The sequence below is a fragment of the Terrapene carolina genome, unplaced genomic scaffold (assembly GCF_002925995.2).
Source record: "Terrapene carolina triunguis isolate 2854851 unplaced genomic scaffold, T_m_triunguis-2.0 Scaffold210, whole genome shotgun sequence".
NCBI classification, from domain to species: Eukaryota; Metazoa; Chordata; order Testudines; family Emydidae; genus Terrapene; species Terrapene triunguis.
This window is the reverse complement of record NW_020664561.1, coordinates 39,649,240-39,675,540: the sequence shown is the minus strand read 5'-3', so window position 1 is coordinate 39,675,540 and position 26,301 is coordinate 39,649,240. Positions and strand designations below refer to the sequence as shown.

Below are 26,301 nucleotides of genomic sequence, written 5' to 3'. Positions count from 1 at the left end.
TGTGTGTGTTCTGGAAGTAAAAGACTTACAAATGGCGCCCTTCCCAGGAATGTGGGACTCTCCAAGAGAGTAGAGGCATTTCAGGTGTCCATCACTGGCATAGCACCTTCGCACGAAGGGATGTTCTTAAAGCCCAGTGACCTCATTGAAGCCATCATAGAAAAAATGAAGTTCTTTTTGTATTTTTTTTTTACACCAATGGGCAAAAAAAAAAATCAACTACATTAACAAACAAACTGTCCTAACTGGCTGGCTAAGTACACAACTATGACTGGGTTGTACAGGGTGGTCGTCTGTGGAGCAGATCTCTGATGTGCTGTCTTGATAGCAGGAGGTGGCTGAGAGGAACTAATGGTGGTAGGCACACACCACTCTTATGTATGATGAGAAACATCAGGATGCAGGCACACTGCACATATACTGATGGCCAAAAAGTCTCAGGTCTTGAGCGCATGGGGTGCATGCACGCCAATAGTGGAACGTGCATATGGACAATCACTCGAAGGAGACTATGCATTTGTCCAGAGTAGTTGCATTGAAGCCAACACACTTACTTTGGATTTATGCTGGAGTAACTGAGAGCAGAATCATGTCCAATATATAAATATTATAATATGAATGTATTAAGGTACTTATAGTAACACTAACTTGCATGCATTGTACATACTGTATTTATGACTCAGGTATATATTTAAGAACATAAGAACAGTCATCCTGGGTCAGACCAAAGGTCCATCTAGCCCAGCATCCTGTCCTCCGACAGTGGCCAATGCCAGGTGCCCCAGAGGGAATGAACAAACAGGTAATCATCAAGTGATCCATGACATCACCCATTCCCAGCCAAGAGCCAAATAACTAAAAGTATTGTGAGTGCAAAATATATACGATTTAATATTACTATGAGAACATTTACTTTTGCATTATCAGATTTTGTCTTTCATCATGTAGCCTTAATTTTATCAGAACAGTTTTTTTTTTCATTTAAATTACCGTTAAAAAGCAAAAACCTAAAGAAATTGATGACTGTTGTCATTTCTGTGGGCCCATCTAAGGGTCTGACTACACTTCCAGCTCTGGGAGCCATTTCTACCTGGAACAGTCATACCTGTGCTAGCTTTGCTCGAGCTACCATTCTAACAATGTGTAACTGCAGTACCACAAGTGGCTGGAAGGACTAGCCGCCCCGAGTACATCCCCATCCTTGATGTACTCAGCGTGGCTACCCCCTCTTGCCACCATGGCTCTGTTTTTAGCACACTAGCTCAGGTACGTCTGCTTGATCTGGGAATTACATCCCCAGCTTGATGTGTTGACACCCTAAACTTTGAACTTGACACCTCATTGAGATGGAAGGGGTTTGTGAGGACTGCTGCTGGTTAGCTCAGTTCATTTTTCTGCAAGGCTGGTTAATATGGAAGCAGCAAATCTGAAAAAAATTGAAATTCAGGCCCCAGTCCTGCAATGAGTTCCACACTGGCAGAACCCTGCACCAGCAGAGAGCCGATGGAGCTCCAGGCCCAATTGGAGCTCATTGTGGGGCCAAAGCCTTGGGCACTACAGTCCTCACAATTTCCTACCAGCAGTCCGTAGTCCCATCAGACCTGCCTGGGTTCTGGTGCAATGCAAGACAACAAAGGGAGCAAATCTTGATGAGACTGAAATTTTTGCAAATGCCAAATGAGTATCCTCACAAATGATTTTTTTCAGTTGGATACAATGCTTTGATTTAGGTGAACATTTAGGGTGAGATTTGCTAAAAGTATTCAGTGTTGGCGCAACTCAGCTCCTAAATGGAAGCATTTAGGCCAATGACGAGTGTTTTTGAAAATCCCACCTGTTACATCTTCTCAGTCAGCAAGTTACCTCAACTAAATGTAATCACATATTTACAGGTACATTTGAATGAAGCAACAAGTTAGTGATTTATGGAAAATATCTCTGAGAACACTTGAAATTGATTTGCCAAGCTAATCTCAAATTTCTTATGGTATTCAAATCATATTTGCCAAAAAGGATATCTGTTTACAATTATGGCCACTCTAATTGTGGAAATCAGAGTTATGATTTTGCATCCTCAGATAATAATAGCAGAGTTTATTTGTTGTTTATAATTATGTCTGTAGAGGGAAGATTTAATTTGAAATTCATTTTTTCTCTAAATGATTTTAGAAATGTCAGTATTTCCACAGTCACAAGCTTTCTTCTCTGCCATTTGTAAAACGGTGTGCCCTATCAGTAGTGTGCTGAGTAGGAAAGTAATATATATATATTTTTAAAATGGCCTCCTCTGTGCAGGAAAAATCCACTCAAGGTTCAGTGACATTTTTTTTAAAGGCAGCAGCAATACATTAATTTTTCCTATAAAAAATCCCAACTTTGGAGGAGGTGGGAGAAGAATTCTTAATACAGTACAAATAACAAGACATAAGATAATTGCAACTTGCCAGGAACAAACAAAAAGGTAGGGGAAACAGCAAGTAAGACAATAGAGTCTGCTGCAGGCACTTTGATTAACTGCCAGCTGAAAAGAAGCTGAGCATCATTTGTCCTTGTCTACACTTGCAACTAAGCCATGTTCAGTGTCAGTTCTGCTCTACACATCAGTGGTTCTATTTTGTGGTGTAGGAAGGTCATTGTCTGTTTCAAGTGGTATGCAACTTGCTTAGAAACCACTTGGAGCACTTGTGTGTGGATGCAAGGCAAGTTGCAATCATTCCACTGGAAACCAATAGTACTTAGCATAGGAAAATTCTCAGTCTAAACAAGGCCTTAGCCCAAGGGGCTCAACTAGGATTTCTGAAATGGAGCTGAACACAGTTTGGTCATGTATGTGTGTGCAGTTAAACCATTTTCATAACTGATTCAACTGCATCTATTGTCATCAACAGGCAAATTTCTTAGTAACAGACAAAGCTTAAGAATTTTTCTGCTTCCAAAAGCTATATACACCAAATAGGATTTCTAATATTGATATAAATAAAATTAACTTAAATTTGATTAATTTTCAGTAAAAGCTATCACACCATCAGGTGAAACCCTGTCAGAAAAGTTCACTTGCTGACCTCCCCCCTTAAAAAGTGTCCAATTTTAAACTCATTTTGGGCAGTCTTGAAAAGTGCTATGACTTACTCTCAACTTCCCCCTATGGAAAAAATCCCAAGAGGAATGGTAAACTGTGTTCAACAATACAATATGGGAGACTAGCAACTTTAAGTGCACCATCTATAGTAAGATCTTGAACAAATTTTAATGGACTTCCACTAGGCTTAAAACAGCCAACCTTAAATAGATAGAGGCATATTCTCTCCCTATTGCATATTCTCTGATTATAGGACAAAAGAGCTTTCAGACAAATGTGCTCTCATCTCAGAGACTTCATAGGCTGGATGATGGCAATCAATTACCTACCTTGCAGAAATACTGGAAAATTCCCAAGCCTTCCTTTCCACAGAGAAGACAAAATAATTTTCCTCCACACTTATGAAGAAAATGACCCTTTCAGGAAGGGCCAACTTAGACTTATTTCCAAGATCATGGCAACTTTTGTAAGTTGTAATGTTCCCATACTTGAAAAGCTATTGGCTAGGTGAGGCTTGACCTCATCTCCTATGATGCAGCATGGTCTCCTCTCAGGTTCAACCATCCAGATGCATCATAAGAATCTCACAACCATGGTACATCATGTGAAATAGAGGAAAATGGGGACATAAGACACCTGAATTACAACAACTCCACAAGGCAGACAGAAAGAGAAACAGAACATTTTCACACTAACAATCAGTGATTTTGGAGAACTTTCCATTTTATAAAAAACAAAAACACAGACCCAACCACTACAAAAGTTTTGACCTTTTGTTCTGATTTGGGATGAAAATAAATATCAAATATTGGAATTTCTTATGAGATAGAAATTTCAATTTTTGACCAGCCCTAGTTTGTGTATTTTAAGTTCCCAGGACTAGGTTCTAAAGGCCAAATCCTAAGGCCCCTTTTCAGTATTCATTCACTGTTTATTCAGGCAAACTCCTATTGAAGTAAATTAAAGTTTGCCTGGGTAAAGGCTGAATATAAACTGAGTAATGACATCACAATTTGACTCTATAATTGTGAATTTTGAAGATTAGGAGATGGACTGTTCTTAGCTACTGAACTTCATTGTCTGCATAACCTCAAAATATCATATGATGAGATGAAACGTGCATTGAAGACAACTCTTTCTCTCTTTTAGAGCTAACAATTCAAAGCAGCCAGTGATTCACTTGCAAAAGATTTGGATTTTGTTACTGTTTGCTATTATGCTGATGTGCTCCTTTTCTTTGTAATTCTATAGCCTTGAGGATAAAACGTATAGCAGCTGACTCCCATATGTGTACCTTCCTGAGAGAATAAGTTAACAAGTTCAGACCAAAATAATACAAAAATGAAATAAAGGTCTACTGAAGATAATGATTAATGCTCCCGTTGCTCCAGATGAAATCTATTTGTAATACTTGAAGCAGATCTTAAGCCACATCTGAAGGAAACAATAAACTCTGCTTTAAGAGCCTATTTTGGGGATCAACTAAAATAGGCGCATGGCACAAGATTCACCTACAAATAAAATATTATGAATGCATTTGGAAACCTCTTAAAATTCATTTTAATTTCATGCATGTTAAGACATCTCACCTATTCAATCTTGTTATAACTATTATGCAAAAAATACGTTTTGTGTGTTAAAACACTGCTATACAAAGGCTTGCAATTAGTTTTGTGAATAAAATAAATGTCTAGAAAAGGGCACTTTTACATGAACCATTTTAAGAGACATGAAAAGGCTGGACAATATGTCAGCTCTTCAATGGCTAAAAAAAACTCAGTTTTTTTGAGCCATTGAATGGCCTGCTAAAATGGCCTGCTAAAAATATCTTCTGCTCTCTTAGCAGCAAATACCCTGCAGTGGATCTTGGTTCAGTGGAAGCATACCCAGAAGAAAGGTTGGTCTGATACTGCTCAATCCCCAGACTGAAAAAATGCACTCCCTAGCCAAGGGTCATGGAGCCACCCAGAAAGTGAATGAATATGAGACCATCTATTCCCGCCCCCCACACTTGTCTCTTATCCTCAGGAACTTTAAGCCACCCACTCATGGCCCTAAAGCAATCAGGAGTTACTAAAACTCTAATCTGAAGTAACTCTGTTGCACAGCTGGAGAGGAAAGACAGATTTGGTGAGTTATTTGAGGCTGGACTGCATATAAAAAGCAAAAATCTGTGTGTGTGTGTGTGTGTGTGTGTGTGTGAGGCCTAGTGGGCCTATTCTCTTGCATACACCAGGATAAATATTGACTTCAGTGGAGGAATTGCCTGATTTACAACAGTTTACATGAGAGAAGAATCAGGGACTGTACAGGGGTGCTGGAACAATTTGTATAGTGGGGAAGCTGAGAGCCATTGAACCAAACCATAAACCCTGGATATGATGGAAACTACTTTAAGCCAGAGGGTGCTGCCGCAACCCCAGCACATCTAGTTCCAGCACCTATGGGGCTGTATCAACCCAACTGCTATATCTCACATCTGTCCCAGCTGTGGTTTGAGTTTAAGGATAGATGTGTTCAGAAATCTCAACCAACCATTGCTTGTGAATAAGAGCAGAGACCAGTGTGGGCTGGAACCAGTCTTTATAGGACCTCTTAGAGACTATGTCTACACTGCAGCTGGGAGGTATGTTTCTCAGGGCAGGTAGACTGATTCATGCTGGCTCTGCTCAAGATGGTATGCTAAAAATAGCAGCATGGATGTTGCTGCATGGGCGACAGCTTGGGCTAGCTACCTGCGTCCAAGGCCACCCAACTCCTTGGGTCTGAGCTCAGGCAGCTAGCTCATGCCACCGCCTGTGCTGCAATGTCCACACTGCTATTTGGAGTGCGCAAACTTGAGAGGAGCGAGCACGAATCTGTCTGCTAGCACTGGGAATCACACCTCCCAGGTGCAGTGTAGACACACTGTTTGGGGAGGGGGCATGACATGTCTGACCACTCCAATAATGCAGTGGAAGCAGTGAAAGCGCTCCTCCTTAACGTGCCAGCTAGCTTTCTTTGAAGCTTTGAGCAGAAATGCTACCTGAGATATATTGGCAGGGCATAGCAGGGAAACCTGCACTGCTACTGTCCATACTGTATGTTTACGGTCTAGTTACGTCAAAATAACAACTTGCGAGGGAATTCAGGTCACTTTTAAAAACAAAAATAAGAAGGGGAAAATAAAACACAATTCTCATTTTGAAGCAGGGTTTTTGTTTTTTTGCCTTCTACTAGAGAACCTTTGGCATTCACATTCCTCTAAAGATTGTGGAATACAGCTGTCCCGCCCTTATTTGCATCTCATATTTCACCATATGGTGACCATGTTTATAAGTGTTCATAGTACAGACAAAGCTCATTTTATCTCATGTCAACCTGACCAGCATAAGAAAGGCTAAGGGATGCATAACTTTGGAGTGTTAAACGTGGTATTTGTTCAGTCAAATTCTCAAAGACAAACACTTGGTCATTCTACAGTTTTGTTTACCTAACAAGACAGACAAAGATTTTCTTCTGAGGGCTCTGATCCCCCAAGCAACAGAAAATGCTAAATTTTTTCAGACAGGAAATACTTGCTTGCTTGGACACTAATCCCATTAACAATGCGTCTAGAGCATGACGTGGTATACAATATCATGCAGGTATGCATTCTTTTGCATCAAAAGAACTATTACTATCACAAGAGGAACTCAAATCCATTACATACTCTATTAATGACATTATATTGAACAAACCAATTCCCTTCTTTAAACAACATCAATCAGGTTCAAAAAGGATTATTTTCTTGCAATATGCAGTCTCTTAATTTAGCATTTTCCCCCACTTTCAGGTGAGATTTCCTTGAACATCACTATGTAAAAAATGGCACCTTCCTACCCCAACAGATCTGGTCCCTCTGTATTTCTATGTACTTAAAGGACAATCTTTGTACCACTTTTAAATCCTCTTAAAACTGCAAAACCAAAACAGCTATGGGAGGTTGTTTTTATTCTACCTTGCTTATCTACAGATTTAAAAAAAAAATCCAAATGCAGGGCCAGATTCGATCTGTATTCACATCTGCACAACTCCACTGAAAACAAGACTTGCATGGGCGTAACTGAAGGCAGAATTTGGTCTATAGAATCTTTACTACTGGCGATGTAGCATGAACCAGAAAGAATCTAACTGAACTTGCAGATTTTAAGCTCACTTTGCAGGACTGGTATTTAGAAAAACAACTTTTTCTTGTAAACTCAAGTACTCAACAAGTTGTCCTGGAGTCATTGAGAGAGATGGTCAACATGGAACCTCACAATGTAATTTTTAGAGTTACTTTTCAGGGATAACCTCATTGTAAAGAAGTAAAAGAGCCTTCAAGTATAAAATGCAGACTTTTATACAATTTCAGTAAGGATATTTTAACTAAAATCAAACTTCTGAGGAATCTATTTACACATAATTCCAATGGTATAGAAAGGTCTGATGAAGCAAATGTTAAAGCCTTATCATTTCCCCATAAACTATTAAAGTGAGGAAGACTGTGTCCCCATATAATATATGATTGAAATTCTACTTATATCTTTGCTACTTTTAGAGAGTTATTTTTAACACAGATACACACAATGTGCTATTGATATTCTCTAATATGATACCAGTAGGTGTTTTACCATATTAGGTTTTGCATTAAAAATTAAAAAGGACAACACTAATAGTAATTTAAAATTTTAAATATATTATAGGCAGAACAGGTACTACCATCTGTTAAGGTTGCCGGATATCCCCATTATAAGATCCCGTTTTCAACTGTTTATAACTTTGCTGAATTTTAGCTATCCAGGCTGACATTCTAGATGCCAGATGTCTGCCTAAGGTGGGTTTTTTTTGTTTGTTTTTTAATTTCAACAAAAACTGTTCAGCTGTTTCTGAGAATGAGGCTAGTGAAAAATACATTGCTTTGCCCATGTTAAAAAGTCCTGGTGACTTTTTCTTTGAAAAGCCCACTCCACAATGCTTTGAAGCAGGGAGCTGAAATTGGTAGCGGGGGGACCTTGTGCCAGGGAAGTGCATTTTGACAGACCTGTGAAAATCTGCCCAAATTCAGTCTAGTTATAATTCTTCGAAAAATTGCTTGCTCATCACTTTTAGTAGCTAAAATCTCTGAGGATTCCCTCCTTACTGTGCAAGCTTGAGCCTCTTACAGCTCCTACCATTGACCAGATTGTTCATGTGCCACCTCCACAGAGTGACTGAGTGTGCTCCATCCCTTCATGGTTCCTATATTTGACCCTTACTTCAATGGGACTGCTCATGTGAATGAAGCTACTAATATGCACAAGTGTTTGCAGGATCAGGTCTCATATTAGGGCTAGAAGATAGTGCTATCTGAGATGCTGCAGTTATGTAAAAACTGAAAGAAAATATTGACTTTTAAAGACAGCCTCTGTACTGTTATGAAAAACTAAGTTAAAATGTTCTTAAAATACACTTTCAGTTTACAATTGTAAATGTGTTATTTAAGTTGACAATGATCATTTAATAAACGTTATCATCATTAGCAAGTTGGCATATTTTACAAATATACACACATATTGAAGATTATAAAGATTTTTGAATAAATCTGTTGGAAAAAGTTAGCCGGTTAAGAAAATAATCTGATTGTTGCTTTCTTCTGTCCAGAAAATGGCATGGCTTTCCTATGTAGTCTGAAACATTCAGTCTACATGTCGTGACTCAAGATGCAAATGCCAAAAACACCCAGATGTAACATCTCAAAGATTTAGCTGGATTCCATGTAAACTTCCAGAACATGAAGCAGTTCTAAATCAACTGCTATGCCAAAGTTAAAATTTTAACAATATACAATATCCAGACTGTCCAATGTATATGCTTTGCAGTCCTCTTAACTACATGTGCTCTGCCCCAAGAGATAAACATAAATATACAGCCTGTCTTGAACATTTTTGAACATAAACATGCTGCAGAGTTCATATATGGAAATATGGATTTAAGAATCGCACGTGTTTCATCCTAGCTGCAATACACAACTGGAATCAACTGAGAACTGATCATGGCTACACATTAGAATGGTGCACATCCAGCAGCATTCAAGGAACAATGTATGTTAATCCTGTGTATTAAAATTATTGTCCAATAGCACCTTATCATATAAAGAAACCTGAACTAATCCATTTGTAAAAGGACATGATTGAAAACCACTTTTTACCCTAAGACTAAACCTTTGAACTGACCAACCGCAAGTTTGCCTTCTAATTTTTGTTTTGTGTTCAAAGCACAATTAACATTAAATGTTTCATTTACATTTTTCAAGCAATTTCTTACCTCAGGCCCAGGAGGACCAGATGGTCCCTGGGGTCCCGGATCTCCGATTTTTCCCTAAAAAAAAATCCAAAAATTCTAACTTAGATAGCAAATTAAAGCTTTACAAGAAGCAGATTTGTATTAGATTTTTGAAAGCACTTAAAAACATCAACATATCAAATAAAATGTTTAGCTGGATTTTCAGTTAAATAGGATTAATTTTTATACAGCTTCTTTCTCTATTTAATTAAGTCTAGTTATCCATTACTGGAATTTTTAATGAGTCCCTCTTGCAGCTGCAATAATAAAAACATAAGTCATTTATAGATATTTAATAATGAGTGGTGGCAGGAATTATATCTAAATTAAATATGTATGTGAGTATTCATATAATGAAAAAATATTTCTTAAACCTGTGTGCGTATTATACACACACAAAGGGAATATGAGGGTTACAAAACTAAGCTCATATAGATACTTTCAATAGGCTTATTTGACCAACCCTGCACCATTAAAATCAATTGGAGTTTTGCCATTGGTAGCAGGATCTGGTCCAACTACATATCTTGGTTCGGCTATACAAGATTTACACACAAATTTTTAAAATTGCATGACCTTATTTTTCTAAATCTTGATCTCCTTTCCCCCGTTTCTTTCCCTCTGTTTGTTGCTGCTGCTGAATGCAGTGTGTCTAAAATTTAGGGCCTTCATCCTATAAATGTGTTTAATGTCACTGAGGTTTGCAAAGTTAAGCATGTGTTTGCTTCCAATACTTTAATTTAACAAAGTAATTAAACAGCTGATTATTTTAAGTTATTCAGCAAAGGGCATAAGCACATGCTTAACTTTAAATTTAATGGGACTACCCTCACTGCATAAAGTTAAGCATGTGTGCATAAGTTTTTTGCAAGACCAAGACTCTAGATTATGAGTTCGACAAGGTAAGGAAAAGTGGTGGTTTTTTTTAATTGCTCTGTAAATTGCCTACTGCATTATGGGTGCTAAATAGCAATACCATCATCATGATTCAAACTGTGCATAGGAAAGCTCCAACTCCGCTGACAAGTTCTAGTGACATATTAAGTGGGCTGGTTGTGTCTGCCACTATGAACTATACAGAAAGTCAGTCTGGTCATGGGGAAAAAAGAGCAAAAGTCTTAAATTTTTGGTAAGGAGAATTCCAAGACCCAACAGTTGCATTATTACAATCAAAATATCCTTTATTCTACTGCTGAAACCATTTTAAGTGCTGTCCAGTACCAGCCACTGCAACTCTGTGTTATGGCAGAGTTGTCAAAAAACAATTGACAAACACACAGGCTTAATCATAAGCCAGCAGAACTTCTAAGATTGAATTCAAGCCTTACTTTATTTGTATTTTGGGGTAAGTGATTATTATGGTGATGATTAAGTGAGCCCTAAATACCCAAGTGATCTTCTACACTTCATGGGAAATCTGAACTAGCAGATTAATGACTGAGCAGCAAAATGCCCTCCTATGGACCAGAATCTGGTCTCAGTTACACCAGTTATATAACTCTCTTGACTCCAACAGCATTAACTCCCAATTTACACCAATGCTAGTGAGATCAGAATTGTTCCCCAAAGCATTTGGATTGGCTGAATGATACAAACAAGTATCAACCCACGTGACACATACTGATGTAACCAGAGTAAACAAAATAAGTGTTCAAACCTACAGGAGGCCCTGGCTTTCCTCTGATTCCTGCTGGTCCTGGCAAACCAACAGAACCCTTAAGGGAAAAAAAAGCTATTAAATATTATTGTGGAAAATTATTTATAACATTGCATGTAGTAAAAAACTGGTTACGCTTTCTCACTTGTGCAAAATTAATTAAATATCAGCTCAACACTCAGACCAAATTTCAAATCCATTGAGCGAATCTGAATGAAACGCTTACATTCATGTTACAGCAAAATAATTCAGTTAGTTTATGCTATTTTAATTAGTTGTACTGCAATAACAACGTATCAGCTTAGAATTTTTATAAAAACAATCCTTTGGGTAATTTAGGAGTTATGGATTACCTACCAAAGATTCCATTACTCAAATAGGTGTGAAAAGCTTGTTTATTAACCATTTTCATTATATCCCAGGGCATCCTGGGCTGTCTGATAACACATTTTTGCCTGGCTGCTGACCACAGTTTTCAGGTTTTTTGGGTCAGATAAAAATGTAGGCTCCACCCCAGGATGCTCATTGGCTTCTGTTGCAAATGACCTGTATAACAAGCTCTCCGTGAGTTTTGGTGGGAATTAGACTGCTCCGTCCTCCCTCTTCTTACAGCATAAGTGCACTCAAGGCAGCCAGAATTTGGCCCATACATTTTACATGCCTTTGATCATTATTTTCATAAAGAAATTAATTAAAATAATGGTACAGAAAATAAAATAGTGCTGGGGTATTCAACTGATATCGCCGAATTCCATTTGATTGTAAATTACTTGCTGCAATTTAAAAGAAGAAAAGGCCACTGGGATTATTAGACCAGAAGATATGTCAAAAGAGTGCTGTCTTAATTTACCTTGTCTCCTGGATAGCCCAGCTCTCCCGGCTCTCCTGCAATGCCTTGTTCACCCTAAACAACATATTATTTTAAACAGACATATATATGCAGCTTACATGGTGTATTTTTCAGACTCACAAAAGCAGAAAGATTTAAATCAGTGTTCAGTATTTAAAACTATAACATGGTTTTTCTAAGGACAGCGCATGGTGAACCACTGTAGAACCCAATCCTGCAAACATCACTAACACTGCGCTTGACAGCACTATTCATGGTAGTCAGCGCTATGCCCAGTAGTGTTTGTAGAATCACACACAATAGCTTGATAAAAAGAAAACAAAAGAGGAAAAACATGAAAAAGGGGTGCTTTGCAAAACAGATGTGAGAAAGACTGTCTAAATGTAATATATCTCTATGAGAATGGAAATATTTAGATCACCTTATCACCTTTCATTCCAGGCTGCCCCAGACTCCCTGGAAGACCCTATTAAAAATTAAAAAACAAACAAACAATGTTTGACTATTATTTGAAAAATAGTCAAGGCAATTGGCAAATGGTAATGCGAGTTTTGCTTAACGCCATACCAGAGGCCCAGGAATTCCAGAAGGTCCACTTGGTCCCACAGGCCCAACAACACCCTAAACAACAGAAAATAAGATGACTGCATTAAACTTTTACTTACAGGGGGACTACTTCCTGAATGATTCAGGGAACTGGAAATGCCATAAAGTATCTTTTGCCTCTATGTTATTGGTTGCGTTCCAGCCCAGGTTGGCAGTGACTGAAAGTGTTTTCATCTGTTTGCTGTTTGGAGATGCAAATCCAGGTACTCATGGACAAGTATCCAGATCACAAAACCTCCACCATTACTGGCATCCTCTATCTCAGCAGCAGCACCATGAACTAAACTACCCCCTCATTCCTAAATGTCATGCACCCAGAAGAGGATAGATGCATATTTGGTGGGGGAGTGTGAGAAAGCTTGCACTTGTATTGTAACTGCAGTCTGTACCTGTTCAGTACATAAACATAAAAACTTCAGTCCATGCTGGGACTGCCAAATCCAGCCCTTTTCGGTCAGCACCAAATTTGATTTAAATGAATTATTCTGCTTTGAAACATGACTCTTGTAAAGGAATCTCAGTGATTTCCATATCAAGTATACCCAATATACAAGTGAAAAGATGCATTTTTCCTAAATACCAGCTGTGCACATTTAGCCTAAACTCTAGCAGCCAAGCTGGGTTCTTTCATTCTCATGCATCTTCACCAGTAAATAAAGGTTAACTATATCAAATTAATTACTACACTACTCCTCCAGGTGATTTAAACTTGCACTTCCACTACTAGATGCTGCAAGAGAAGAAACAGAGAAAAAATTAAAGGTAAAACTAAAAGAATCAACAGTATATTCATGCACGATGGTTAGATGAACTTGAGAAATGATCTGATAATGGCTACAACCATCAATACAGGGGAAAATGCTTTTCTGCTTCCTGCCATTGATTCTACAATTTGAAAAGAAAACGGCAAACTGGTGTGTCCCAGTTGCTGTAGATGCCATCCAAGAATGCAAAGAAAAGTATGAGGATGAGGTCTTTCATCATTTGCTGAAATAACGGAAATAACAGAGAAGATGAGAGAGCTTCCCAGGTGCAGCCTCCTGCACTGCTGATATATTCAGTACTTAAAACAGCCCTATAACACATTTTGAAAGTTCAAAAATCCTTCTGCAGCCACCAACAGCCTCATGGTTAGTTGACTGAAAAAGGAAGATTGACGACTCAGCTTCCCAATGATGCCTCCCTGGTAAAATTATCAGGAAAACTGTCTCTCTACATCTGCATCCAGCTTCCATGAGTGATTAGAAGTGTTGCTTTGCCATGGTAGCTGCTGCCAAGAGGACTGAGCTCTTGACTGAAGTGTGCTGCTTTTGCTGTGGATACTGCACCAAGGCAAACTAATTTAAGCTGCCTTAGTGGTCCTATAAATATTCATTGAGAGTAAGAAAGGCATTGACTGAAAAAGCAGAATTTCACACAAGGGATTCTGCAGAGAGACATCACACTTTCCAAAGCAACAGAAGGAGGTTTCAGATGGGTGTGACAGATTACAGTTTGATGACACTAATGTCACAGTCTCCACGGGAATCTGGCTTGATCTAGTTAACAGCAAAGAACTAGAACTACACAAAAATAAAACAGAAAAATTATTCAGAGAAACTATGGACCCTTTGCATTATTTAGGTACCATGACTGATCCCAAATAAAAAGCTTATAGATTGAGTCTAGAACAAGAAGAAGTAGAAACAGTCTGTTGCAATTTAAATCTGAATTCCTTCCTACTCTTCTAGCATTTAAAATTGAAGATACAGTTTCTCAAACAAAAATATGTTTGCGAAGGAGATTGTCTCAGTTTGTTGTACCAAGATGGTGTGAACCTGTGGAAATAAAATCACAGGTAATAGAACTAAATTAATAATTTTGTCAATTTTTTTAAATTGCCAGCATCAATTGAGTATGTATTAGCACTTACTGGTTGGTTTGGCTGAATCATCATAATAGGTGCTGAATGAGCAAACAGCATATCAATATCAGGCAAAATAAAAGAGAAGTTTAACTACACAGTGGAGTGATGACTCTATTGTGTTCATTTGTTTTACCTATAGAATTGCAAGGTTTTCATTAAGACAACACATGCACCTTGTGATGCTTGAAGAATAAACATACTTATTATGTGAATAACCTAGTATGTGATTCACGTGGTTTATTCCACAAAAAACATTCACTGTGTTTTGGTTTTTTTTTAATGTTGGTGAAATATTATAACAGTCCTAGTCAGTATCACATATGCAGACCAACTGTCTTCAAATTACACCCTCAGTGACACATGCAACCTCATTGACATCAGTAGGTTTGCATAGGTGTAGCTGAATGGAACTTCATAAAGAGTTCTGATGGGGATGCACAAGTAGGCATAAAAACTCACTCTTGGTGTGTTGGCTCCAGAGAGCTAACAGAAGTGAAAAAGCAAATACAAACTTATTTTTGTCAGCAGATAAGACTCTGTATACATCTGTTAAGCTGTTACTTTTCAGACAGAACCACACCTTAAGTCTGAAGAAATATATATACTAATATATAATTGCAATTTTCCCCATTAGAATAGTGCTTGTAATGCTCTAATCATGATATCCAACATTTACGTGTTTCGTGAGAAAGAATGAGGAAAGTATGCTTCTATCTCATTACTAAAAGGTTGAAAATGAGAAAAAATTCAGTTTCCAGAATGTTGAGGGAGGAAAAGGGTAATTTGTCCCAGCTTGTTAAAAAAAGAAAAAGAAATGTTAATTCATCATTTTTATTATTTCTAAATAGAAAAGCTGTGCTCTGATAATTCCAGTAGCAAGTTTACTCAAAGTCTACATCTTTCTAAGGCTCATGACCTTGTAATTCATGACAGACGGAATCATGCAGACAACCAGAATTTGGTACTTGGCAATAGTTTTGACACTTCCAAAGAAACAATGGCAGGAAGTGTTTACAAATGTCTTGAAATCAACTCTCCCCAGGTGCTTGCTTTACCATCACTTCTATGAACAAACAAAATAATGTACATAGTTCTCATCTTGCACATAATTAGATTAAACACATTACTTGATCTAATACTGTCAGCTTCAGCTAGAATTAATGTTGCATTGGTATCTGCTGTACTACATTGCATCATGTCACAACATAATGTAATATAGCAAATATTAAACACCTTGGGACAAATGCTCAGGTCTTTATTTTTTAACTCAGTCCTCACAGCAAATGGGAGTATGCCTGAACAGCGTCCGAGTTAAAAAGTGAGGGTCAGATGGCAGCCTTTAAGCCATAAATTACATTCAGGGTGTGGGTGCAGTATAGCAAGGGGCCATGCTATAGAGGGAACCCCAGGAGAGCCAGCCTTCTACCATCCCTTTAAAGGAGCACGGTCCCTTGTAAATACACCTTCAAAAAACAAACTGTAGCCTTGAGGATTCCCTGTGTTACTAGGAGCACCTTGAAATACAGCACTGAGACTTGATATTGAGGTACACAGTAATGAGCTTTATGACAGCAATGCCTGACTATCCACACAGCACCGAATATGATAGATCTCAACGTTCTTTTCCACAATGCACTGAACTTATTTAAAAGCCTGCAATAGATTCCCCTGGGGCCATCTGTTCTAAAGTTGTTCCAAAGCCCTGTTCAGAAATCCAGAGGGAATGTCACCATGTGAGGCCTGTTTATCTACCCAGGAGGATTAACCTCCAAAAGAAGCAGATTTTCCAACACAGCCCTGGCTCAAATTTCTGTTGGAGGAAGGTAGCTTTGAAATCCACCAAAATGTTCACAGGATCCTACCCAGCTGCAATGGGAATGCACCACATCACTTCGCTTCCCACTACCTTGACTACTCCATTACCTTTTGGGGAAGCAATAGCTCCCTATCATAAGCAGGGTATATATCCTTTTGCACATATGTTTTGTCTGCACATTTGCCACACACAAGACTAAACTCAATGGAGATCATAGTTTGGTTTTCAGATTTGGCTATTTTTAAATCTGTACACACTTTCACAGCTTTTCAGCATATTTGCATTAACTGTAAACACACACACACACACACGTACGAAAGTGTCCAGTGATCAAAGAAACTCCCTATGCCACGAAAATCTCAAATCCTGGAACGCCACCTTCTCGGGGGGAGCAGTAGGGGAAACAGAGGCTTTGCAACACACTCTGAAGATCGAATTCTGGCTCTGTTGGACTTATAGAGTGCATTACAGAGTCAAGGGTCCCCACTCAGAAGGCCCAGCCTCAAACACTCAACCTTTCAGATCTGGAGACTCTTAGCAAGAGCACTTTAGCTGATCTCACCTGTGCAGAGAGAGGCAGGTCCCAATTCTTATTTACCCTAAGGCCTCTGTACTTTGAGTGAGCGTCAGTTACAGGAATATAGAGCACATCTACCTGAATGCCCCTTTACACTGTCGGAGCTGTGCAAAAGGGCCTTAGTGCAAATGAGGATCAGGCCCACAATATTTACAAGAGCCAGTCCTCAAACCACTTACGGCCTTGGAGAGCAAAATCAAATTACACCATCAATTTAGTTTTGCTAAGAACCACTAGTCTGAATAGATCACCTTAGACCAGATTATATGTAGTTGTCCACATGTGGATATTTTCCCTCTCCCTACTCATTTCAGCAGCTAAAAAAAAGCAGCTGTTAATGTAGAAATGCTAGTTTAAGTATTTTCTGTCAAAACTTGTCTTACTTTTACTGACAATAATTTAGAAACACAGATTTTATTTATTTATTTAGCACAGTAGAATACATACCCTGTATACCTGACGTTTTGGAAGCATGCAAACCATTCCAGCTGTAAGACTGCGTTTGGAAGCTTTGGCAGTCTTGCTGCACTACATTTGTATCACAGTGCCAGCCCAGAAGAGCCTGAGTTTCTGAAGCCCATATCCAGAGCACGGATAGCAGGAGAGGGAAAGCCACACCAAGAGGCATCACATGAAAACAAACCTTATGCTACTGGAGCCCCACTCCAGAACATGGCGAGGATAAGGCCAAGTAGACAAAGCTGCTATCCCTTATCTACTGGGGATGGGCTCCCAAATTCAGGGGCTTTTCTTACCTACCCAAGTAGCCATGCCTCTCCTGCTAGCCATACTCCACCCACCCATGGAGCACATGCTTTCTGGTTTGGTGTCACAATACAGTAGCAATTATCTTATGACAAACATCACCATACCACCACTAGAGCCAGTTGCAAATGAACAACAAAAAATGTTGAAAATGTTGACCATCACTCAACCATTTTTCATCAAAATCTTGCAATTTTGAAAATTTTCAACCAGCTCTAAATATAAGGCTCCATGCTGGGCACAGGGACGCACCCACACAGATGTAGTTGCAGGATCAGGGCCAGACTTCAGGTAAGATTAAATTTACCAAACATTATCACATAGAATGTGACAGATCTACTGTTCTGAGGGGGTCCCGTACCCTGGAAACCATGAAATCCCACTAAATTAGCTTATCATCACATTACTGTTTGTGTTGGTTTAATTAGGTTAAACATTTTAAAAATTGTTATTGCGTTTTTAACAGCAATATAATGATACAATGCTTAATAAGATTAAATTATTGGAAAGGGAAGGACAAACAAAAAGAAGATAAGAATAGAGGTCAGGAAATGGAAGATTGAATGAGACACTGTGTGACGGGGTGTGATGAATAGAAGCTTTCACATTATTTGGCTCACCCTGTGCCTACACTGTCCCCCTACCAGCTTTCCATACGACTGTTTGGGGACGATCACATTTTCTTTGTGTTCAAACCGTTACTCTTCCAGACTTTGCCTCGTCAAAGTCAAAGTTTAATTTCTCTATGAGTCACCCATCACTGACTGCCCCAAATAACAGTTCTGAGATTCAATTAAATTGGTGATTTTACCAAAAGCAAGACAGAGAAAAAGTGTAAAAACAAAGATAGTACTAGGCTAATACTTCTAAAAATATTGCTAGACAGGCAGAAATGTTTATTTTGTAAAGTAAGAATCTATTATCCAGATCCAGAAATGGCAGAAACTTTGGTGATTGATCCACAGCTCAAAAACTGTTTCACAGCTTCTGAATCCAATTTTACAAACTTCACCCTCACTGTCCTCCAAATGCATCTGTTAGCAAAAGCCTTCTCCACTTAAACATCTCTGTTTTCTCACTTCTATATTCATGGTGACAGGATGCTTATTACACCCCATTTTTACTGCTCCACTAAGGAAAATATAACTGCACAAACTCATTCATTCTCAGCTAGGAGGTTTTGTTCCTAGCAACATTAGATCAGTATCAATGGAAACACCAATTCCAACCTATCTTTTCAGATACATGTCTCTCCACCAAGGAAATTTGAGTGTCCTACCCTCAAGTACACTATATGCATCCATTAGTGGCTCTTCCATCTATTTTAACAACCCTTAATTAACAGCTTGAGTCAGACCTGGCAAATTCCTAGCAGCTCTGGGCCGAGAGGTTACTTCCCAATAAGTAAATTACGGTTTCTTAATAAGACACATACAGATTGATATAATTGTTAGAGTCTTTGAAGAAAAATTCCAGATGAGGCCAAGGTAAGGAAGAGAACAGCTAACTGTAATCCAAATGAAGTTCCTAATACTGTTAACACTTAAGCACATGAGTAACTTTACCCCAGGTGTGATCCAATGGATTCAAATGGGACAATTCATGTGAGTAAAATTATCCATATGCGTAAGTGTTTTCATGATCAGGCTCTGACTCCACAATGGGTTTATCTACCAAGAAAATGTGTCTTGTCTGGGCTAATGCAATAACAAAAAATCAATAAAGGATAACTTACTTTTAAAGGAATTTTTTATTTTATGTTATAAACAACAAAGTAGCATTTAAAGAATATAACAACACTGGGCCTCAACTATATCCTACTTCAAATGAAACTTCACATGACCCTTACTGAGAAGAAACAAAAATACCAAAAATTTTTTTTACATCTTTAAAGCTCAAAAACTGGAAGCAATCAGAACTTTCCTAACTAAAACTGTGAACATGCCACATTCCCCACATAGTTATATACCATTAATATACTTGGGTAACTGATCCTACCAGAGCTGATGGCAGGATTCGAACCCACGTCCTTCACTGTTGAAAAGCATTAGATACTATTTCTTGAGCTAGCAGTTCTCAAACTTCATTGCACTGCGACCCACTTCTGACAATAAAAATTACTGCATGACCCCAGGAGGGGAGACCGAAGCCTGAGCCTGCGTGAGCCCTGCCACCCTAAAGCCAAAGCCCAAGCCCCACTTCCCTGGGTGGGGTTGGGGGGCCAAAGCCCAAGGGCATCAGTCCAGGCTGGGGCTTGTAACCTGAGCCACACTGCCCAGGACTGAAGCCGAAGCCTGGCCTCACTGCCCAGGGCTTCAGCCCTCGGGCTTCAGCCCTGGGCAGTAGGGCTTGGACTTTGACTTTGGCCTTGGGCAGCGGGGCTTGGGCTTTGGCACCGGGCCCCAGCAAGTCTAACGCCAGCCCTGATGACCCCATTAAAATGGGGTCATGACCCACTTTGGGGTCCCAACCCACAGTTTGAGAACTGCTGAAGGAATAAGTACATTAGCTGAAAGCATAACCTCTTGTGTGGGCCAGCTACTAGAGGAGGATGAAGACATAAGAACGGCCATACTGGGTCAGACCAAAGGTCCATCTAGCCCAGTATCCTGTCTTCCAACAATGACCAATGCCAGGTGCCCCAGGGGGAATGAACAGAACAGGTAATCATCAAGTGACCCATCCCCTGTCACCCATTCCCAGCTTCTGGCAAACAGAGGCTAGGGACACCATCCCTGCCCATCCTGGCTAATAGCCATTGATGGACCCATCCTCCATGAATTTATCTAATTCCTTTTTGAACCCTGTTATAGTCTTGGCCTTCAGAACATAGTTCTCTTACTGTGTTTTTTAATTTGGGTTATACATTTAAGTTGAGCCTCTATTATGGTGTCTTTAAAAAGTTTCCATTCAGCTTGCAGGGATTTTACTTTTGGTGCTGTAGCTTTTAATTTCTGTTTAACTAACCTCCTCATTTTTGTGTAGTTCCCCTTTCTGAAATTAAATGCTACAGTACTGGGCTGCTGTGGAGTTTTCCCCACCACAGGGATGTTAAATTTAATTATATTATGGTCACTATTACCAAGCGATCCAGCTATATTCACCTCTTGGACCTGATCCTGTGCTCCACTTAGGACTAAATCAAGAATTGCCTCTCCTCTTGTGGGTTCCAGGACAAGCTGCTCCAAGAAGCAGTCATTTAAGGTGTCAAGAAACTTTATGTCTGCATGCCTTCCTGAGGTGATATGTACCCAGTCAATATGGGGATAGCTGAAATCCTGCATTATTATTGAGTTTTTTATTTTAATAGTCTCTGCGCATGAAACTGGAAGCATTTCAGAGAATGCTACCATGGAGGTCCTGGACTTCAATCTCTTACCTAGCAGCCTAAATTTGGCCTCCAGGATCTCTCTCTCCTATCCTTCCCTATGTCATTGGACACATGCTTCCTTGATGGGGTTACATTTGTATAACTAGAATTTGGCCACATCTGCATTATATGCATTATCATCTGCAAGGCAGCTTAATCATCATCTGGTCATTCAGGTGATGACTTATTGTAAAAAGTCATTTACTAATAGCATATATAAAAATAGAACATTTTGAGGGGGACACAGGAAACAGCAGTGTGAGATTCAGCTTTTAGACATATTTAAAGTATGTTTAGTTTTGAGAAAAGAAGACTGAAATGGGAACCTGATAACAGTCCAAATACATTGAGGGCTGTTATAAAGAGGACCATGATCAATTGTCTTCCATGTCCACTGAAGGTAGGACAAGAAGTAATTGGCTAGATCTGCAGCCAGGGTGATTTTTTTTTTTTTTTAGATATTAGGAAAAGCTTTCTAATTATAAGGATAGTGAAACACTGGAACAGATTAAGAGAGGTTGTGCAATCCCTATCATTGAAGGTTTTTAAAAACAGGTTAGACCAGGGGTAGGCAACCTATGGCACGTGTGCCGAAGGTGGCACGTGAGCTGATTTTCAGTGGCACTCACACTGCCCGGGTCCTGGCCACCGGTCTGGGGGGCTCTGCATTTTAATTTTATTGTAAATGAAGCTTCTTAAACATTTTGAAGATCTTATTTACTTTACATACAACAATAATTTAGTTATATGTTATAGATTTATAGAAAGAGACCTTCTAAAAACGTTAAAATGTATTACTGGCACGCGAAACCTTAAATTAGAGTGAATAAATGAAGACTCGGCCCACCACTTTTGAAAGGTTGCCGACCCCTGGGTTAGACAAACATCTGTCAGGGATGGGCTAGGTCCTGACTCAGCATAGAGGGATGGAATAGGTCAGTTTTTGTCATCCTTTCCAGACTACTCTACCCCTTTCAGGAGTTTGATATCGCTTGCGCACCCCCAAGTTACACCTCATGTCAAAATTACTTGCTTACAAAATCAGACATAAAATACAAACGTGTCACAGCACACTAGTACTGAAAAATTACTTACTTTCTCATTTTTCCATATAATTTATATAATAAATCAATTGGAATATAAATATTGTACTTACATTTCAGTGTATTGTATATAGAGCAGTATAAACAAGTACTTGTCTGTATGAAATTTTAGTTTGTACTGACTGTACCCCTGGTTGAGAACCATTGGAATAGGTGACCTCTCAAGGCCCCACCCAGCCCTATATTTCTATGATTCTATATCAGGCCAAATTCTGCCCCGAACACAATGGATTTACACCAGCGATGAATTGGGACTATACACCTTAACTATATTGTATGTGGAAAATATTGCACCTAACAGCAAAGTCAAAATGACTTAGAGGGAATAAACTGGCAAGCTGAGCTGTTTCAAACAAAATTATGATCTGCTGAGACTGGATTTATGTTATTAAGTATACAAATGTTCAAACTCTAATGATGGAAGAGCAATGTTGTAAAAATATTTTATTAGAATGACCAGAGCAATTCATTAAAATAAGGTTAGATTTAAATAACAACCCCAGAATCTCTTAGTTTTGAGATTTATTATTAGGATTCTGGACACAGAGACAAAATGTAAATATTTTAAAGAAGTTCAAATAAATGGGAAAAAGTTACACTCACTCTCAGCCCAGGAAATCCAGGAGGCCCAACGCCACCAACAACTCCCTTTAAAGAAAGAAAGAGTATATGAAACAATCAGAACTTTAATATTTTAATACACCCCCACAGGTAATGAAAGGTGATCTGCAAAGAAAAAGAAATTGGAATTCTGGCTTATCTCTGATGTATGAATAGGACCTGAAAGATGACTGACTAACATTGTGCATAAAGAATGTATGTGCTAAAAGCCTCTTTATCAAGGTAAGAGAACCCATAATAAACATGACGTGAGAAATGAAATCCTGCCTTTAAAACCAGGGAAGATCAGACTTGACATTCCTGCTACTTTAAGGGGGAAAACAAAAGAGGGAATGGGAAACTATTTTTTGGGGGGTGGGGGGGGAGACACAGCATGTCAGGCTCCTTTTATCTATAACAGGGAAGCCAAAAAAAGGCCCAAGCTCCATTTAAAAATGTATTTCTTTGCAGACTGCCTTGAAAGGCAATGTTCTCTTTATGGGCAATTGTTTATGTATATCTAAAACTGATTCAAATTTTAGTGCACATCTGAAGTGAACAGAGAGTTCATTATAATTATTCTTTCTTTCACAGCTGGAGAATATTTTTTAATAAGTTTCAGAAAATAAATTACTTCAAACTTTTTTAGCAATTTAAACAAACTACTGGCTCTTTCCTGCCCAAATTAAACTCTGTGGCTGCAGAATCTCAAAGGTGCTATGAACCTTATGGGTTACCCAGCCTCAAAGACTGCAATCTCTATGCTCCCCCCTTTAGCCACCCAGGTCTACCTCCTTCCAGGCTCAGACTCTATGCAGCTTAATTACCATATGGCCAACCAGGTGATAGAAATTATGTCAGGGGCTCACTGCGTCCCTCCACATCCTAATGTTGGAGGTGGGGCGAATGAAAGCAAATTTGGGCCCACTGTGAAGCTATTGTTTGGGCTTTCCAGCTGTGAGACCAAAAGATTTAAAGGGTAACTTCTTCCTTCTCTGCCAGCCACCCATCCACCAGCCCCAAACTCCTCTGTCGTACCAGCTGGGAGGGTTCTATTCTGCATGGGCTGTGGATGGGGAATGTAACATGTACATGATTAAGGGCTAGGGAGGGAAGCATGAAAACAGGGATGGAATAATCCTGGTAAACAGAAGGAGGCTGGGATGTGAAGAGTATGATTTGTCCCAGCCAGAGCTGAGATAACGGGGGAGACTTCCTGAGTCTCCAGGGACCTCTAGCTCTTATCGCCACAGAACTCCCAGTCAGCATGCAGTAGCAGTAGCTCCTGCTCCACATCATCAGCACTAGAGTACGCTCAGTAAATATCACATTAGATTTGCAACCTGACCTCCAGCCCCCTGCAGCTGCAGACTTGGCACCTTGCCTGAACCAGCCCTGCAGGGTGGGTTTTTTGCTGGCTATTTGAAGAGGCTGTGATAGCAGCAGCTGTCTTGCTAGATTAGAAGAAACTCATTTTCAAATGTGTGGTGCTAAAATGCAGTTCTTTGTAATGTTTAAGTCTGTAATTTAGGACCTAGACTTGCTGAGTTTGTCTCTATTAAAGTGTTGCTCTTCCCCTTCAGTTCTGGTGGAAAGAACGCATCTGCTTTGGAGAGGGGCAGAACGAACTGACCCTTGTGTATAATTTGTACAGCAGTTGGTTACACTAATAAAGCCCTTTGAGTTCTTTCAAGATGAAAAGTTCCACAGAAGTGAAAGATATTATATTACTTAACCCCTTGGCGAGCTTCATTCCAGAGATCAGAAATGCCGAATACATTACTGAGTGCCAAAATCCTGGTGCCACTGGGCAATCAAGGCACCAGCAAAACTTTAAAGAGTTTCCAGTTGGTGCAGCAGAGGAGGGGTCATCCTCAGAGATTTTGTTACTGTTCCCTGGTTCTTCGCCCAGCTCCTGGCCCCCATCCAGGTTAGAGTAGCCCGCAGGCACTAACTGCCCATCTTTCCCAAGGGAACATCCATCAGCTGAGAACAGCTGCAATCTGGTGACTCCTACTCCCTGTTCATTGTGTCAGGGACCATGGGAAGAGTGGTGGAGGAACTAGCTCTACATCTATGGGGGGCTCCTCCACGCCAGGGGAATCCAAAGCTAAGAGCTGCAGACAGAGTCAACTAAGAACAGGGCAAGAGAGAGGCTCCTTTGAAGTCAGTACTGAAACAATGACATGATGACTGTCACATGTTTTGATTACTGCATCATCAGAGCACTTTATTCTGAAGAGGTGTTGCCAAAGAAAGAGCAGCTGCCCTACTAATGCTGAGTTACTAAAAAAGACAGATGAGGAAAAGACAGGTCCAGAAGCTTATTCAGTAATAGTTCAAAGCTAGTAAACACCTGAACATACTAAAGCCAGTTTCCTAAGAAACAACTTCAGAATATCCCCTTTTTAAGAGACCCTGGAACTGTAGTTTAATCATATCAATGCAAGGTCATGTCCTAGGGCCCTAGTCACTAAGAATTTTAGCAAGGATGCAGATTTCTTTAGTTAGCTTAAACAGGCAAGAGTTTGATCCTGAAAGGTGCTGAGCATCTGCAGCTCCTAATGGGAGCTGGCCACATTCAGCAGCTTTCAGAAACTCTCTAGCTTATCTGAGCACCTTCAATGTAAAATCAAGAGCAATAGCAAATTTCTAGTGGACTTCATTGAATCTCTCCTTCTTTTCAAGGGGTTTGTTTGGTTTTTGGACAGGTTTTATCAAGGACACATTTTAATACCATCATATTGTAAATTGCAAAGTCACACACACAATTTGACACTTACAGGACTCCCATCTGCGCCAGGAGGGCCTCTGTTTCCAAAGTCACCTGGAAAACCCTGGTAACAAAAGAGAGGTAACAGTGTTAGAATCACAGCACACACCGGATATTATTCTTCACATTACACTTGGAAATGGGTACGAATGTGTAAGAAATTTGGCAAGAATGAATGACTTGTCCTTTCTTATCCAAAGCTGGAATTTGGACATCTAAATCCTATAGGTTCCTTTGAAAACCCCAGCCCAAATTGATCAAAGGTACTAGAAAGTAAGATGATATTAGGAAGAAGGGGAGAAAATAAACGATTTCAGCTGCAGAATTCAAAACACATTTCATTGTCTTTCTCCAAAATCCCATCCAAGAAAGATGTGAGAAGATTTTTTGGATGACATTTTGAGTTGCAAGAATTTGACATTATCCTCTTACTGAGCCCTTATTAGGTCGATACTATGCAAGTGCCCATTGGAATGTTTGTTTGGGGTCTTCGGATACCCAGTTCCGTGCCTTTACTACAAGATCACATCTTCCCCATACCCTATAGTATTTACCTAACCCTGTTTTTTAATATTTATGGATGAAAACTCAATATGACAAATGTGCATTACAATCAATGACCAATATGAGGGACTCAGCGCTGCTCAGAATTAAACCTTCATTTTCTAATCATTCTGTATGCAAAGTTATCTTTGCCAATGTAAACTAATGCATGCTTGCCTGGTTGAGTCTGCAGCTAGAGACTGAAACACCACCACCAAATGAGGTATGAATTTCATCAATCATCTTAGCAGAGTGTTGACTTCAGAGTTTAGTTATTGGGGTAGTGATGCTATGTAGTCACCAGGATGCACCTGGAATCTGATTGGACAAGT

The 26,301-nt window shown here is 39.4% G+C and overlaps 1 protein-coding gene across 1 annotated transcript in view; it reads right to left on the bottom strand.

Moving 5' to 3' along the window:
- The window catches only part of LOC113407190 (collagen alpha-1(XXIV) chain-like), a 238,741-nt gene that overhangs the window by 129,984 nt on the left and 82,456 nt on the right, over positions 1 to 26,301 (bottom strand). Inside the window, exons 13-19 of the mRNA XM_026655329.1 lie at positions 25,437 to 25,490; positions 22,657 to 22,701; positions 12,478 to 12,531; positions 12,332 to 12,376; positions 11,911 to 11,964; positions 11,065 to 11,118; positions 9,386 to 9,439 (exon numbers count right to left, since the gene is read on the bottom strand). Of these exons, the coding sequence (XP_026511114.1) occupies positions 9,386 to 9,439; positions 11,065 to 11,118; positions 11,911 to 11,964; positions 12,332 to 12,376; positions 12,478 to 12,531; positions 22,657 to 22,701; positions 25,437 to 25,490 (360 nt within the window). The remainder of the gene's footprint in view (positions 1 to 9,385; positions 9,440 to 11,064; positions 11,119 to 11,910; positions 11,965 to 12,331; positions 12,377 to 12,477; positions 12,532 to 22,656; positions 22,702 to 25,436; positions 25,491 to 26,301) is intronic.